Consider the following 18829-nt stretch of genomic DNA (forward strand, 5'->3'; position numbering starts at 1 on the left):
ATTTTCTGTGGTTAGTGTCATAGATGGGTTTATCTCTCTGGTTGGGGCTACTCTTCAGCGCATAGCAGACTTTCTCACCTTCCTTCACCATGAGAAGCTTTTCTTTGTCTCAGCTGTTAATGGCTACAGGTTTGCCATGGGCCAAGTCCTTTGCCTGAAAGACATTGATCTCTCTTCCTCATGGGAGATCTCTGTGCTTGTGAGAAGTTTCAAAATCTCCTCCCAGGAAACTCAGACCCTGAGTGAGCTGTGACTTGTTCTAATGAGTCTGACTTGTACCCCCTACAAGCCTTTATGAGAGTATTCAGACAGGGATCTGACCCTCAGGACTCTTCTTGATTGTCATGGCATCGGCAAAAGGAGTTGACAAATTTCATGGACTTTCCTTCAACTTGAAGCACTCGAGGGGATGGGAAGCATTCATATGAATTTGTCTCAGAATTTATAGCGAAGACTCAGAAACCGTCAGCCCCTGACACCAGATTCAAGTTCTTCATGAACCCCACCGTAGAGGACTTAGTTGGTAGTGATCCGGACAAGATGCTGCTGTGTCCAGTCAGGGTGCTGCATTACTATCTTAAGAGAACTATAGTACTCCTCAGGCCTGATTGTCGACGACTTTGTTAGTATTATAGTATACTGGCTCAACCAAGGAAGAGGTGTCCAATAGCACCATTTCTTTCTGGCTTCGTGAGATGATCAAATGGGCACACTCTACGTCCAATGAGATGGATGGAGTAAATACCAGACGAGAGCTCACGAGATCAGAGGCATTGGTCCGTCCCTTGCATTTAGGAAGAACTTGTTGATTCCACAGGTACTAAGGATGGGAGTGTGGTCGCAACAGACCACATTCGCCTCCTACCTTTGGGACGTTGCCTGTAGATCCTTGGACACGTTTTTCCTTGGGTCCTGTGGTGGCTGCTCAATAAGCTGTGTACCTCATCCAGCTCCCCTAGAGTAACAGGTAGCATCTCACCTAAAATTGTATGTTTGCAAAAAGAGGGTGTGAGTGACTGGCTTCCTCCCAATATTCCAAAGGCCAAGGATCTGTTGCTTAACCTGGCTCAGTCTCTGTGCAATATCATTTTTGGTTGACTTCCTCAACTCGCTCCTCATTCTTATCTAGTGATGTGGGGATGATACATGAAATTTGCAGGTTTGTCTGTCAGAAGATAAATATGCACTTGCTTCTTGAAGAATTTTATGCCTGAAAGAAACATGGTCTTACTGGGGATTTTGTCAGAATAATCAGGCTCAATTACAGTACTGTACTGTCTCAGCAGAAGAGATTATGACTTATAGCTAGTTTTCATTAAGCCTGTAAAGTAATCCAGGACCATCATTGTTGCCAGGTTCTGCAGGAGGGACCTTGAAACCAAGATTTGACCATTTTATTCTTGAACTTACGTCCAGGATTTTTTTTTCCTCTTGTACCATGAAACAAAAAATGTTGACTAGTGTCGTTAAACTTACATACAACATAGAATGGTCATCACTACACCTAGTATATCTTACTAGGTGTCAAGGCAGTGGAAAGACCATCAAAGATACTTAGCAGGTTTATCCTTGATCATAAACAGTCACAGTGGAAATATTGCTTTTGTGGGTGAAATGAACAAGATGCTTTTGGTTTGATAATGCTACGAAAGGACGGTGTTTTTGGCAATTGGGGAGTCAGAAGAACAAAACTTCCTACAGAGTGACCATTACCACAAGTTCGACAGTTCTTGTGTGATTAGAGGAGCGCTCAAATGTAGACTTATTAACTTGCAGATGAAGAGGAACAACCAGTTGATTACTACTCCATTAACCCTCTTACGCCGACTGGACGTATTTTACGTCGACATTTTTTGTCCCGTGTGCCGACTGGACGTATTTTACGTCGACTTACAAAAGTTTTTTTTAAAATTTGCGGAAAAATACTTATAGGCCTACCAGCCTAAAACTTTTGAATCACGCGCCTTGGGGGATGCTGGGAGTTCACGGATCAAGGTGTTGTTTTGTTTACAATCGTTACGCAGGCGCGCAAGCTCGAATTTCTTTCTTGCCGCACTAAAAAGTATCTGTGACACATCTCGGAAATTATTTCGTCACTTTGACATAATTTTTGTACCATTATAAATTAGCCATTACATGAAGTATTATATATGAAAATGTGCGCATTTTTATGTAGATTACAACAATAAAATACTCATGATTGTAGCTTTTATCAGTTTTGAGATATTTTCATATAAATAACGATAATTGCCAAAATTTCAACCTTCGGTCAACTTTGACTCTACCGAAATGGTCGAAAAACGCAATTGTAAGCTAAAACTCTTATATTTTAGTAATATTCAATCATTTATCTTAATTTTGCAATGAATTGGAAGTCTCTAGCACAATATTTCGATTTATGGTGAATTTATGAAAAACTTTTTCCTTGCGTCCGCGCGGTAACTCTTCTGAAAAAAATCATACATGCGATTGTGGTAATGTTTGCACCATTTTAAAATTAGCCGTTATATAAAGTTTTATACTATATGGAAATGTGTGCAATTTCATGCACAATACAACTAAAAACAACCCATGGCTGTAGCTTTTATCAGTTTTGAGATATTTTCATATAAATAACAATAATTGCCAAAATTTCAACCTTCAGTCAACTTTGACTCTACCAAAATGGTCAAAAAACACAATTGTAAGCTAAAACGCTTATATTCTAGTAATATTCAAGCATTTACCTTCATTTTGCAACAAATTGGAAGTCTCTAGCACAATATTTCGATTTATGGTGAATTTATGAAAAAAATAACATTTTCTTTACGTCCGCGCGGTAACTCTTCCGAAAAAATCATATGTGCGATTGTGGTAATGTTTGCACCATTTTAAATTAGCCGTTACATAAAGTTTTATATATTAAAATGTGTGCAATTTCATGTAGAATACAACGAAAAATAATTGAAGGTTGTAGCTTTTCTCATTTTTGAAATATTTGCATATAAATCACGATAAATAGAAAAAAAACCACGTTCGGTCAAATTTGACTCTACCGAAATGGTCGAAAAACGCAATTGTAAGCTAAAACTCTTACAGTCTAGTAATATTCAGTCATTTATCTTCATCTTGAAACAAATTCAAAGTCTCTAGCAAAATATTTAGATTTATGGTGAATTTTAAAAAAATCTTTCCTTCCCTCCGCGCGCGGATTCTCCGCCACAAATCTCCGAAATGCGTACGTCCCATTCTCGGAATATTTACTCCATTTCATATTAGGCATTTCATAGAGTTTTATATAATGAAAAAATGTGTGTCAATTTTAATGGTTAGAAATAAAACTGAAAATAAAAATATTGAAGGTTGGTTTTATGTCTTTTTCCCTTATTTTCCAAAATAATTTGCATATACAAAATAAAAAAATAATATAATAAAAAATTCGACATTCGGTCAACTTTAACTCGTCAGATATGGTCGAAAACTGCAATTGTAAGCTAATACTCTTACAGTATAGTAATATTCAATCATTTGTCTTCATTTTGAAAGAAATTGGAAGTCTCTAGGACAATATCTAGATTTATGGTGAATTTTTGAAAAAAAATATTTGTTTATGTCCACGCGTTACGAATTCATGCATTATTTTGTGATAATATTTTCTCTGTGTTGCTGTTATCGTTTTACAATGTTTTATATACCAAAATGATTGCAATTTAGTGTACATTACAACGAAAAAAAAGTAACTTGTTACCTTTAACCGTTTTGCGCAAATCGCGATTTGAATACAATTATATATGAAATTTTGTTTTTGCGCTATCATATATAGCATTATTTATATATGATAATGATAATTTTTTCATTTCTGATGGTTGCATACTAAACTTCAGCCAATGACAAAAAAAGGAGCCAAAAATGAACTCTTAATCTTGAAAACTAAGCGCGCTGTGATTTTTTGAAAAAATATTTTTTCTGCTTCCGTGCTCACTCTGAAACACCTCCGGCACACGGGAGACAATTTTTTTTTACCGCTTCGGCGTAAGAGGGTTAAGGACCCTCAGGCTTGAGCAGTGGATGTGTTTAAGTTTGGCCTGATTCAGACTCATAGGCCTTTCCCCTTTCTCCTCTATGTACTCTAAGGAAGTATTGAGCAAATTTCAAGTTCAAGAATTGCCCAGTGACTCCTGTAGAGCCCCAGTAGCCTCAGAAGAAATAATTTTCAAATTTGCTAGCTCTCTTGGTTGATGTCTCTCTTATTCTTCTATTAAGGGGAAATCAACTCAAACTATGAAATTCCATGCACTTCCATTAACTTCTGCATCTCACATGAAACTGCTTGGTGATGCTCGACTGTCTCCTTCCAATAATAGGATTAAAAAAAAAAAAAGTTCTATCCTTAATCAGGTGGAGAACAACCATGGCCTAGTGTCAGTAGCTCAGGGTAATATTCTAGAGGAATTTCCAGCACTTGGAACCTTGTAGAAATCAAATTTTCTCTGCTTAGATGTGGTAAAAATCTTTCACTGTCTATTTTCCATACTTTCCTTGGTACATATTGCGACACAGGCTATTAGATCTGGCTGATGATCAACACCTTAAGGTGTTGAGGTCAGTTGAGATTGAAGCCCCTTCAACTCATTATCAGTCTCTCTGTGGAATTTAAATGCAGGTCTAAATTTTACCCGCAGATTCCTTTGAACCTATGGAATAAGTTCCTTTGACTTATTTACTATGAAAACTTTTGTTTAGCACTATCGGCAGTTAAAAGAGTATATTTTGCAACTGTTATCAATAAGTTTTTCACAGAACTGTAAGTATTCCAATATAACCCCTTTTGAGGGGAAGAAAAGGAAACTCTTGTCTGTCCTGTTGGGACAATTAAAACTTATACTTAGATAGGTTAAGCCTGGAAGCAGCAGTTATCCTTTTGTTTTGTGGTTTAAGGAAACCTAGAATGTTATTGTCAATGAACAGAGGTTCTCTGTGACATATTTGATTAGGCTAGTGGATGAGAACTAGCTCCATACCTTTTACTTTATTGACAGTAAATATTCATTATATGAGAGCTGCTGCTACTACTTCATTTAGTTTGATGACAATTTGTTGCTTGAGGATGGGTTTAATGTGGTGCAGTATTAAGTATGCAGGATTGTGTTTGAAAACAATAAAGTCCTTAGTCCACTATTAGTAAGGGGTAAATTCTTTTCCTGAACCAAAGAAAGAGTGATCTTTTAGGTCTTTGTTTTAAATCCTGTACTATTATATTCGCGTTCTCCAGATTCGCGGACTCACACATTTGCGAATTTCTCTCTGGAACATTTCCCTGCATTATTCGTGGAAAAAAGTACCTATTCGTGGTATTTTTGTATGAGAAATATCCACAATTTCCTGTTTTTTTATCAATTTCATCATAAATGCACTTTTTGTAATAAAGTTATTAAAAAACCAAGTATAAAAATTTTTAGTTGGTTTTTCTTGAGTTTTAACTAACAAAATAGGAGGTTTAAAGCATTTTTATAGGGGTTCCAACTATTTGCAAGTTCAAACTATTTGCCGGGGTGGGGGGTCTGGTATGCATCCCCCTCGAATACAGAGGGACCACTGTAATATTTTGTTGAGCATGAAGGTACTATACTGTACATACATACATATACAGTAGTACCTCACGATACGAAATTAATCCGTTCTGAAGCGGCCTTCGTGACCTGAATTTTTCGTATCTTGAACCACATTTTACATGTAAATTGCCTAATTCGTTCCAAGCCCTACAAAAACACCACAGTAAATTTTATTATAAAGCTAAATTGACCAATAAACAATGAAATACTACAACAATTTGGACCATTCAATACCTAACCTAACTGTGATTACCTGTAAATAAAGTTTATTAGTGTACAGGGTACAAATGGCAGAAAACATGAACACTTAACTTTACCAAACACATTTACAAATAGCAGAAAACATTAACACCTAACTTTACAAAAACTTAAAATAAAATTTTTTTTTCTTTTTTTGATTTTTACATTTTTTTCATACTTTACAAAATTTCAATTTCTTCACCACTTTCAACTTTCTGTTTTTTTGTATCACTTGGATCTTCCTGTTTGCTTACTCCTACTAAAGGCCTCTTTAAAAAATAACTATCCAAGGAAGATTGTCTGCCTGCTTTTCACAATGTTCCTGGAACGACTCGGGCAAACGTCATTGAACTGCGCAAGCATACGACCTGTGTAAGCCTTTTTGGGGTGTCTCTTCTACAAATGATTGCACTTTATGAAAAGCAGCTAGAGCATCCTTAATTTCTGCCGTTGTCACAGGGTCCTCCTCCTCCTCCTCGCTGCTGCTAGAGAACTCTTCTTGAACGACGTTATGTTGCATGGCCTCCAACTCCTTCAGGTCATCCGTTATAAGCTCCTCTTGGTGCTCCTCGAGAAGGTCATTGATGTCCTCATCGACGACCAGCCCCATGGACTTGCCGAGTGCAACGATCTTGTCAAAATCTGGTTGGGAAACAGTTTCAGGATCGTTAATTATCTCTGAATCTGCATCAGCTTCGCCCACGTCAAATCCCTCGAAGTCTCAGGTGGATACGGCACCAGGGCAGAGTTTCCTCTACAAAGAATTCAAGGTTCGCCTCAAAACCTCCTGCCAAGCTTGATCGATGAGTCGGATGCATATCACAACATCGAATTGCTCCTTCCAAAATTCACGCGAGGTGAGGTTTGTGGTATCAGTGATGTGGAAACATCTCTTGAAAAGATGTTTCGTATACAGCTTCTTAAAGTTCGATATCACTTGCTGGTCCATGGGCTGGAGGAGAGGGGTGGTGTTAGGCGGAAGATAAAGAATCTTGATAAAAGAATACTTCACTTGGATATCTTCCTTGAGGCCAGGAGGGTGAGCAGGGGCATTGTCCAACAATAGCAGACATTTCAGAGGGAGGCGCTTCTCTTCCAAGAATTTCTTCACTTTCGGGCCAAAACACAGATTTACCCACTTGGTGAACAAAAGTCTTGTTACCCAGGCTTTCACATTAGCCCTCCACATCACTGGAAGCTTCTCCTTTAGCACTTTGTTGGCCTTGAAGGCTCAAGGAGTCTCCGAATGATACACAAGTAGGGGCTTCACCTTAGTTGAAGACTTGCTGAGAACTGTAGCCTTCCTTGATCATCATCATCTCGTCGAACGTCTTAATAAAGGCTTCGGCTGCTTTCGTGTCCGAGCTGGCAGCCTCCCCATGCCGCGCCACCGAATGGATGCTAGTCTGTTTCCAGAATTTTTCAAACCACCCACGAGAAGCCTTGAAGTCTGGGGTTGGCTTCGATTTCCCTTCTCCGTCGTCTTCGGCCTGGGCAATTAAATTGCCGAAAACAGCACTGGCCTTGTGGCAGATTGCCGTCTCAGTTATCGTATCGCCAGCGATTTCTTTGTCTTTTATCCATACAAGAAGCAGCCTCTCCATCTCATCATGTATGTGGCTCCTCTTGGACAAAATAGTCACGCCCTTGGAAGGTGTAGCTGCTTTGATGGCTTCCTTCTGCTTAAGAATGGTGCCTATCGTCGACGGATTTTGGCCGTATTCCTTAGCGATCACACGCAACCGCATGCCAGCTTCATACTTTTTAATGATCTCCATCTTTGTCTCCATAGAAAGTATCCTCTTCTTTCCATGAACTTCAGCAACTTTCTTGGGACCCATGAATATAGGTAATTAAGTTTTGTACTAATTAAGTTCTCATACAACATGATAAAGTACAAAGTGAAATCACTAACACGAATTTACTTTAACAAACGAAATCGTACATGTGAACGAATGAATTCTGTGTGGGTACGATAACACTGGTGCGACGAAGTGGCCAAAGGATGCCTTTATGTAGATGCACTTTGGGAGAGATGCTGACCAATAGGAGAGCAGGATCTTACGGCGGTGACTGGCATCAGGAACCAATGGGAGAGCGGGAGGATGGTGGCGAGTCTACTCAGTTGGCGGCGCGCGAGTTTTAAAATTTTCTTGGTGTTCCAGGTGAATCTCAGGACTTTACGGTAACACCCTTTCGTAACCTGAATTATTTTCTTATGCAGAGGCAAAAAAATCTTCATATTTGCATTCACAACTTTAATTTCTCACAAGTTGGGACTTTCGTATGTCGAGGTTCCACTGTATGTCTTGTATTGGAGCACAGTACCTTATATCATGTTTTTATTTTTAGTGACTGTCATTTTATAGAACTTTTGGATCTAAGCACAGGGGTCCCCTCACATAGCATCTCTTTCATTCTGGCTGAATTGAAGTCATTTTCTCTGCAAGGCTGCTCTTTGCTTCACACATATGAAAACCTTGCTCCCTGAATGGAATCCAATTTCTGGCAATAGTAAGATCCAGGAAGGATTCCAGATTAGGTAAATATGTTTTGGGTTTCATGCAAGAAACCTTTAGCCAGTGGCAGACTGGCCTGGTTTCCAGCTCACCTAATGGCAAGTGGGCCCCTTAAACATAAGACCATGGAAAATTACATTACTGATTTAACTCTTATTTGTGAAAGGTAAATGTTCCAATGATTTGCCTTCTGTGTTGCAACTAATGCATTTTCAAATATTTTATGTATTTGTCATGTAAACGCTATTATAGTAGTATTCTGGCTGAGGGTTGGAGTGGGCCACCCTTTTGTCACCTGGCAACCATAAATTTTAGACTTAGTCTGTCACTGCCCTTAGCCCGATTGGCTGAGCAGTTTTTGTCTAGCTGCACTACCCACCATCCTCTCATTGTGGGAATCTGCTAACTTTAACAGTACTGCATCCCAAATAATATAACTTTTCATAAGAAAATTTATTATTTGGATATATACCTATTGTTAAAGTAGACCCCGCCCAGCTCTTCAGGAGAATTCTGAAGAGCTTAAGCACTCGAAACACCTGGTGAAGATCAGGTGTACTAGACTGTCATCTGGGCAGCCTCTTGATTTTTTGTTTGAATGTAGTGCCTGTCGGTGCAGAGGTATAAGCTAACTCTAACAGTAGGTAAGTATCCAAATAATAGATTTTATGAAAATTTATATTTTATTAACATGGTTTCCATGTTAATAAATAGGGAAAACAAAATGAAAGTTGTTTAAACAGTACATTGCATGTCATGATAGATTCTGTTATAGAAATTTTAGTAGGAAAATAGCACTGTGCTTTTGATCTTTTTATTTGCTCAGAACAGTATTAAAAAAAACTTGTTTCACAGCATTTTGGAAATATAAATTTCATGAAATGGAGCCATTTTCATTGTAGAAAAGGATTTTACTAGAGCAACAGTGGTGGAATGGGGAAGGATTTCATGTGTGGTATTGCATTTTATCCTGATGATGTGGAGATTGTATGGAATTTTGTGAAATCTTTGCACATGATGTAGTGTTTTGAAAGGAATTTTATTTGGTATGTACATCAGCATGACTGAAGCTCTCCCATAGACGTTTCATGATACTGTAGTATAATTACAGTAATCCTAGATTTAAGGTATTTTTGTGCATATTCTTACATGAAGTTTTGAAGGATAAGTGTTCAAAGGTTTAAGAGAATTGTTCTGCAGTACAGTGTTAAATGATTTTAAGCTTGTATAGAAAGTTTCATTTCAATTAAAATCTTTGAAAATATAATGCTAGTACATACATAGAATGGCAGTAAATACTTATCACTTTGTGCATAGTGTATCAGTTTAACTTAAATTGTAAAAGGGATCACATATGTAAGTAGTACATACGTACTACTGTATTTAGATTATTTATGCTACCTAACAGTGAATGCTCATTCCTTTACTCAGTGAGACACTTCATGAAACTACCATTCCTAAAGTCAGACATACATTCATATTCCAACTTATAGATTTATTCAGTACAAGATACTTTTGAGTACAAATTTGTGATAATTTAACCTGGGGAAGTAAGATAGCATGAGTTTACTGCATCATTTCTTTTGTTATTTTGTGTGTTTATTATAATTTCAATAACTAGTGAAGTAAATATTATTATACGAAACTATTGAATGAGTGCTGTTGGATAATCATCATTTCCTAATATGTACTGAATTGGTTAAAGTTTCTTTTTGGCAAGGCTGAGCAACTGAAAGTATAGTACAGGTACATTATGTGTTTGAAACTCCTATTGTGGGAACGGATACTTACCAAAGAAATTATGTATTCTGCAATAATTATTGGTTGATGTTTCTTGAAAAGATTTCATTATCTGGCTGAATGATGTCAGTTTGGTTTGTATGGACAGTGATGTGTGGTGCTTAAGTTGATACGTGTTATTGTGAACTATTGACAGGCAACTTTACCTTGACACAAATGTTTGACATCCTACGAGATAAGGAATCGGGGATTTGCCGTGGGACTGATCATAGTCATCCAACTGCTGGTAGTATGGTAAGTTCTGCATAAATTAATAATTAATGGATTTTAACTGCATGATGTTAAATGCCCTCCATTTTTTAAGTCTTATTTTCATATAAATGGTAATTGTTACGTTTTTATAGATGTGTTGCTTTAGAGATGCACTCATTGTTTCCAAAGATGAGCGAGAGCTGTTTTGTAGGGCTGCAAAAATGCTGATACGTATCTTATCTGTAGGTTGGTAATGTATTTATTTATATGTTGTTGGAAAGTTTTTGTGATAAACGCTTAATCCTATGTGAAATCATGTGGAGACATTTACTTGCATTTAAAGGGAATTTATTCCCACTGAACAGTGTATTAATTGAAGTTAAACTACCCTTTAACTTTTAACACCCTTGCAGATGACGGGATACCACTTATAGCCTGCCTGTGTTGAGTGGCATGAAGTAAAGGTTCTTTGCAATGTCCATTTGGTTCCAGATCCATTACTACTTTCTTCCCTTTATTTCTTATCTTTTCTCTTTGGTTTCATCCAACTTAGCAGTGCAGCTTAACTCTTTAACTCTACTACCTTGCTCCAATTTTCAATTGTCATCTCAGAACAGATCCTTTAGGTGAACCCAATGAGTCAAAAAATGACTGTTGTCTTTTCAAACATACTTATACTGTAGAGGTCATAATGTAGGAGTTCAAAGATTAGCTACCTATTAGTGCTTAAAGTAAATGAGTTCTCTTGTGCCTGGTGAAAAGCTATTCTGACCCTTCTAAGGTTAATGAGATCCTTGAAGGCACCCCCATTAAATATTGGGCCTTGTCAAGATATGGAATTTAACAGAGCTGTTTACATTGGACTTTCCTTTAACAAAATATGGTGAAAAATAACTTTCTAAAGTGAAATTATAAAATTAGGAAAGGGAGCCAAATCAGCGATTTTTACTTTTCTAGGTATCCAACAATTGCCATCTTTAATGTTTCCTTCCCCCCCCCCCCCCCCCCCCCCCCCCCCCCCCCCCCCCCCCCCCCCCCCCCCCCCCCCCCCCCCCCCCCCCCCCCCCCCCCCCCCCCCCCCCCCCCCCCCCCCCCCCCCCCCCCCCCCCCCCCCCCCCCCCCCCCCCCCCCCCCCCCCACCCCCCCCCCCCCCCCCCTCCTTAGCATTGGTGTCATTTTTCCTTTTATATCCCTCTTGGCTTCACTTTTTATCCATTTGCATTTCATAACTGATTTGGGTATATGAAATCAGTCAGCATCTAAGGCAACCCATTAACCTCTGCTCTCCAGGTATTACTCATTGAGTATTCTAGTAGAGTTAATCTTACTTTGTCTTGGAGAACTTCTGCTTTATAATTCTTCATCTTCTGAGCTGCGAATGAGTAAAAGTAAAGTGAGGTTAGTTGAGCTGCGATGATCTTTTATCCGGTAGGGCATCAGTTATTTAGAAATATTACCTTTTGAGACTGAAAAATCTTTTTCTAAGAGGAAACTATACTGTAGGTATCTTGTTGAGCATGATTTCATATAATAAAACATCTAAGTCTTCAGAATGTTTTCTTGAAAAACTGTCTCATGGTCACATCCTGTTCTAAGTTTAAGCTGTCTTGTAGACTATATAAATAACTTCACCTTGGTGTCATATTAATTATTGTATGCGCATAAAATTCCTTCAATGCTTCTTACATTTAAAAGTGTCATTCATTCAGGTATTTGAGAATTTTAAGTACTATTTACTGTACAATTTATTGTTCCGTTGTTTGTTGACCAGTGGTTTTGGATATCAGCCTCAATGCTTTTAATTAACATGTGAGTAAAGTTTCACCACTCGTATGAAAAGGTGGTTTGAAAATCCACTGGGATGCTTTAAGTTCAGTTGTTGGGGTAACATTTTGCTGCATTGTAACAAATGATAGATGCCAGTGCCCTTGAAACTTTGTTAAAATATTACAACATTTAACTTCACTTTTATTTTTTGTGAAAGATCTAATTTTATCATTAAACTTCATTTGCATTTTTTGTGAAAGATCTAATTTTATCATTTGAACCATTCTATATACGCAGTAGAATAACATTACAAGACTATTTTAAATACTGGTTTAGTGCGATAGAAGTGCACTGAAAGCATTCATTACAGTACTTAGACATTTATATCTCAAAAATGCGCTTAGTTCTGTGACTGCATGACATGGCAATAGTAAAAATAAACCCATGTATAAAGCCACTGAGAAACAAATATAGCCAGTTAAGTAATTTATTTTTTTAATTGTAGTTTTCATGTTGTGTTTTTTATTGTTCAATTGGTATCTTGATATAGAAATCAGAATAGTCATGATTGGCATATATTATGATATCAGATATGCTTGACATTGAGGGCAAAAATGATAGGTTATCAATATCATGGACTATTTACATTAGATCAACTTGTTTCTTGTTTAACAGGTTTCAGTCCTAAGTTCAGGATCACAGAGACCTAGTTGCCATTGGTTCACAGGGACCCCAGACCCTCAGCGTTCTGTATTCAAGCCATTCATCTTCACAAGCAATGTCAAGATTTCACCACACATACAAAGTCCTAAAATTCCTGATGATGAAGATCCAGCCAAGGTAAATAAAAAGGGATATTTTTTGTCAAATCATTATTAATGGAGGTAGTTATATATACTTCTCATAGATAGGGAGACATGTCTGGTAATTTGTTTAGTAACTGTTATCTGTTTTATCTTTTGTCTTATATTACAACCCCCTGCCTCCCAAAACTTCCTGTCATTGGTGTGGGGCATCAAAGAATAATTATCTTGCTTTTATAATTCAGCCCTAAGTACTTCCTCATAATGAAATTAGCCTAGGGGTAACAGAGTGCAACTTTAGAAATCTGACTCCAATGATTCATGCTTCATAAAAAAAAATTGTCCAAGTGGCAGTAGTTACATTCATATATAAAGATAAGGACAAATCATTTATTAAAAATACTGTGCAGTAATTGAGAAAAAGATGCAAGAGTTTACAGAACTTGGAAATAATAGGCACTGATACTAAGGTTACATTTAAAAACAATAAGTTGTGAAGAGGCCTCAGATCATGTACAAGAGTTCTTACCTGCACAGTTTGTTGTCCATGATGTTGCAGCAGTCGCCAAGGATATCTTGTCAGAACTGGTAAAATAACTTGTACAGTAGTACCTCGAGATACGAAATTAAACTGTTCCGAGGCGCCCTTCGTATCATGAGGTTTTCGTATCTTGGACCACATTTTACATGTAAAATGGCTAATCCGTTCCAGCCCTCTAAAAACACCCCAGTAAATTATATTTCCAGGCCTACAACACATGTTCTAGGGTTACCACTTATGACGCCGATCCGACGGAAGAAATATGACTCCAAAAAGGCAAAATACTGTACATACTTGAGTAATATTCAACTGCATGTAATGTTCAACCCCATTTTTACTGCATATATTAGGACTTTAGCATATGTCCCTTAGCAATAAGCCTAGCCTATGTTAGCGGTTGCTACTGTAGCCTAGTCTATGATTCTGACATCTAAACCTAAGAAGCTAATAGCTTAGAATATGCCAATAAAATGTATAAATAATCAGTATGTACTCATTTCAAATAATTATTAATTAATCATTAACTATAATACACAAAAAAAAAAAAAACCTTCCAATCGATTGTTTACATTCAGCTCTTACGAGTACCGAACGAATGCCAAGCAATCACTTTTCCTAGGACACAGTAAGCCATAAATTTTCATTAGTATCTCTCTTCAACTAATGAAACTACCAAACAGTATAATAACCATTCATTTCTATTCTTTATTCTATCTTTACCTAATGGAGATACCGAGTTACTGACAGCTATAATGAAACATATACGTAACGTAATATTAAAACAGAAGAAGAATTCTAAAAAATATGTATTTGTTGGCTTCGATGATAGCAGTCTGATTTATTTTATATTTTATGATATCTAATTCACAATTTGTTCATACACGAAACAAACCTTCGGTCTTAACATTAGGATTTACTAGCGCCAAGCTGGAAACCGGTAGAATTAAAATTACACTTGTGAGATCCAGGGACTAATGGCATCTATACCAGGTCACAGGGCATGTATACCCAGAATGCCCACGGCTACCTGTGACCCATCAGTTATTTTCCTACCGCCTTTAAGATAAGACGTGTTACTGTCTATCTCATTTAAAGCCGGTTTTTCAGTTTGCCCGTTCTTTATCCATTTCATTTTTTATTTTTCATTCCTTTTCTTTCTCCAAGTGTGATCAGTGTGTGGTAAGAGTGTATACGTGGTATGATGGAGAATTTTGCCTCAACATCGGGATCGTCTACCGCTTCGAAGAGGAGACAAAGGAAATGCCCAGGAGTCAGTGGCTTTCCATGTTCTAGGTTCCTAACTTCGGTGTCGACGGATCCTCATCCAACGTGTAGTAGGTGCAGGGAAAACGTATGTACGGTTACTAATCCGTGTTCTGTTTGTCGCGGTTGGTCGGTGGAACAGTGGAAGAAGTTCTATGGGAAAAGCCAATACAAAAGGAAGGGGGTGACGCCATCTTTGGATGACCAAACCTTACCGGCTTCTTTTGTATCGGTAATAAACCAGGCTGCTCCATATGTTTCTCCACCTGCTTTTGAATTGTCTCATACCCCTTTGGTTTCTCCTAGCGGTTCTGTATCGGAAACGTCAGGAGGGGCCTTGGGTAATTTTATGAATAATTTGCACTCTCCTTTGTTCCCAGCAAGTAGAGGGGAGCTCCGCCATCTTTGTTCCAGGCTCCTGCTACTCAAGCGCATAGGTTAGATGGTACGTGGTCAGCGCTAGGCCTACCAGGCGTACCAACCTTGGATGGTCTGCTTGCGCATTATATGACGTCACGGTTCCAGCAGGGTCCGGCAGCGCTGAATGTTCCTCATCCCCCCGGGCTTGCAATTTATGGGAATTAATGCCGCGGCTTCACCATCCCACTCAGTATTTACAGCGATGCAGAACGTGGGAGGTAGTTTGGCAGCAAACGTGCGGTTGCCAGCAGAAACCTCTCAGTCTCTCCCTACGAGAGGGATGACGTCACAACATACGTCACACTCTGAGATGGCAGGCGTGATGACGTCGCAGACCGATTCTCGGCCTTTTTCGCTGCACCCAGACGCTAATACGCCTTCTGACCCGTCAGTGCAAACTGTAATGCAGAAATTACAGGATATAGAGGAGAGAATGAATAAGAGAGACAAAAAGAAAAAGTGTGATTCGCCTTCTTCGTCTTCTTCCTCTAGTTCGGCGTCATCGCTAAGTCCGATAACGTTACGGCGAGCGCCAGTCAAGCGTTGGATTAGGATTCGGGAGTTCCTGGCGGATCCTCGGGCCAAGAGGAGAAGAATCAATTCTTCCTCTTCTTCGGACCAAGACTGTCATTCCCAAGTCAGCAAGAAGGTCGGAAAATCAGTGGCTATTAAGCACAAGGTTGGCAGACGAAGCCGTTCGCAAGAGTCCGAACAAGCGAGAGAGGTGACGGCCGGCGAGCTAGCGGCCGAGGCGGAGTTGCCAGTTCGGATCGCAAAAACTGCGATACCTCTGGTAAAATCGACGTTGGCGGCGAAAGGGGCAGCAGAGGATGGAATGCAGGTCCCAGTTTCGCCCGTAAGGCCGTTCAAAATACGTACGAAGGACGATAAGGCTCCTATTAAAAGTACGAAAAATAGAGAGTTGGCAACCTCGGCGGATACGTTCGTGGAAGGCAGTGTCCGTCTGGATAGAAGGCCGAGGCCGGGCTCGCCGACGCTCGAAAACGATGCCAATGCTAATAGAGACGAACTTACCTCTGTCTTAAGGGAGCCTTCATCTTGGAGATCTAGACGAGATTCTCGCTCTAGATCCGTGAGCAGAGAAACGAGTGAGACGTTCTCGTTCCCCTGCTGACTATCTGGGATCGAGCCAACAGCGGCCAGCAAAGATCAAAGAGACCGCGGCCGTAGGGGCAGGCGGCCGTGGAATTCCGGGCCGTCTGTCAGAAGATAGAGGCGAGACAACATCCCTCGTGACGGAGAGTGGTACACTAGAGCCGGAGGAAGGAGAAAACCAAGAGTTTCTGGCCTCGTATGCAGAGGTTATTGATTTGATTCGTCAATTCAATAGCCTTTCGGAGAAGACAGAAACACCGGCCAGTATGCTTCCTCCTGGAATTGACATGGCGTTTGGAGTAAAGAAGGGATACCAAAAGTGTCGTATGAATTGCCTTGTTCGAGTCATGCGGAATCGTCTTGCAACACGTAAACGCAAAGATTGCAGGGAGGGATAATTCCTTAAGATCTAATAGATCATTTAAATTTATTCCCCCTCCAATGATAAAGCAAAGGAAATATTATACGACACCGAAGGTCCCTTTGCTGTCTAGACAAATGAACCCTAATGTTGTAACGGTTAAGGCCTGGATTAACCTTGGATCAGGTTAAAATGGAGTGCCCTTCGATGACGTACCAAGAGGCTGCTACGTTAGAAGCAACAGCTTCTTCTGTCTTTCAGGCTGCGTCCTGGTTAGACCTTTGGTCAACAGCAGTGGCGAAAATTGCATCCTCGGAAGCAACAAGGAAAGTAGTGGTGGGATGAACCATTGTTCATTAGATTACTACAGTCAGGGTCCAAGGCGATTGCGTACCTGACAAACGTAAGTGCCAATGTTTGGGCAAATATCCTGCTAATGAAGGAGAGATGCAGCATTGGCTAGACTAAGCCGCAATGTGGATTTGGATTCCCTGTTAGCAATGAGGAATGGGGATATCTTGGAATCGCAACTACTGTTGCCAGAGGTCATACTGGAAGAGGCGATAGATAGAAGAAGGATGGACACTAACGATAGGTTGGTGCAACAGGCAGTTAGCAAACGTCTAACAGTCAAACTACTCCTTTGGAGGGAATACAACAGCAGATGCTCGAAAGAAGACAGTGAGACTAGCATCCCTAATAGAGTCACAAGACCCTCTTCCCCAAAGAGGATAACTCATCGGCCTTTCACAATAGAAACAACCGAGGAAGGGGCAATAGGGGAAGAGGGAGAGGCTCAAGAAGATAGGATGGGCGCCTCCCATCACTCGGCCACACCCCAGTGGGGGTTTGCCTGGCAAATCACTGGAAGTGTGGCAGGAACTAGGGGCAGAGCAGTGGTGGTGGATGTTCTCAGGATCGGGTATTTGATTCCGTTCGAGGTAACCCCGCCCCTGCCCACAGACCAACCATTACCCCACGCCTCACTTATGCCCACAAGTCTCAGAAGGCCACTATTCTGCAGGACGAGTGAAGAAGATGATGGAAAAAGGAGCTGTGCAACAAGTATGCAGTCGACAAAAGGCTTCTACAGCAGGATTTTCCTGGTACCCAAAGCCAACGGGGAGTGGAGGACAGTAATAGACCTGTCAACGCTGAATCTGTTTATAAGGAAAACCAGTTTCAAGATGGAAACTCCGAAAACGGTTCTACAAGCAGTCAGAATCGGAGACTTTATGCTGACAGTCGATCTAAAGGACGCATACTTTCAGATACAGTCCATCAGTCTTCAAGGAAATTTCTCCGCTTCAGTCTTGCAGGGAAAGCTTTCGAATTCAAGGTCCTGTGCTTCGGATTGACAATGTCTCCTCAAGTTTTTACAAGAGTGTTCACCCTCGTGTCGGCGTGGGCGCATGCTCAGGGGATCAGGCTAATAAGATATCTGGACGATTGGCTGGTGATAGCAAAGTCCAGGGAGAAATTACTCAGGACAGGTGGCGGCCCTAACCTGCCAGCTATTTGTCACAGCCTAGGTATTGTGGTGAATCAGCAGAAGTCGCAGCTGGATCCAAGTCAACGTTTGGAATATCTGGGAATGGTGATAGACACAACACAAGCCAAAGTATTCCCGACAGACCAAAGAGTAGAGAAATGCAAACCAAGTGGTGAATGCCTTCTGGGAAAGGCAGAACACAACCAGCAAGACAGTGGCAGGTGGTGCTGGGAATCCTAACCTCCCTGGAGAAGCTAGTACCACAATGAAGGCTACATCTTCGGTCCCTACAATGGAGGATGAAGGAGTTTTGGTCACCAACAGTAGATCACCCGTACGAGCAAATTCCCTTGTCGGCAGAAGTGAGGAAAGACTTGCTGTGGTGGGTGGACGACGACAATCTGACAGTGGGTGTCCCCCTTCAACAATCCTCCCCAGACCTCTTGCTGTTTTCGGATGCGTCACTAGAAGGCTGGGGAGCCCATATGGAGGAGTTGATGGTGTCAGCAAAATGGAGTTGCAAGGACAGAGAACTCCATATAAAACGTGCTGGAGTTGAAAGCAGCTTTCCTGGCTCTACAAGAATTCAGGGAGAGAGTAAAGGGACACTCAGTGGTATTGATGTCAGACAACACCACAGTAGTAGCTTATATAAACAAGCAAGGAGGCCTAGTTTCTCGGCAGTTACATGATGACAGTTCAACTTCACCAGTGGGCTATAGAG

The 18829-nt window shown here is 40.2% G+C and overlaps 1 protein-coding gene across 5 annotated transcripts in view; it reads left to right on the forward strand.

Moving 5' to 3' along the window:
- Nucleotides 1–18829, forward strand: part of LOC135202139 (secernin-3-like) — a 63989-nt gene that overhangs the window by 22457 nt on the left and 22703 nt on the right. For 4 of the 5 annotated variants that reach the window (XM_064231411.1, XM_064231418.1, XM_064231391.1 and 1 more), the window contains exons 6-7: nt 10287–10384; nt 12785–12949. In XM_064231411.1, coding sequence (XP_064087481.1) covers nt 10287–10384; nt 12785–12949 — 263 coding nt within the window. The remainder of the gene's footprint in view (nt 1–10286; nt 10385–12784; nt 12950–18829) is intronic. The other variant, XM_064231398.1, reaches the window with a different exon arrangement.

This window comes from Macrobrachium nipponense, chromosome 23 (genome assembly GCF_015104395.2).
Source record: "Macrobrachium nipponense isolate FS-2020 chromosome 23, ASM1510439v2, whole genome shotgun sequence".
Lineage (NCBI taxonomy): Eukaryota > Metazoa > Arthropoda > Malacostraca > Decapoda > Palaemonidae > Macrobrachium > Macrobrachium nipponense.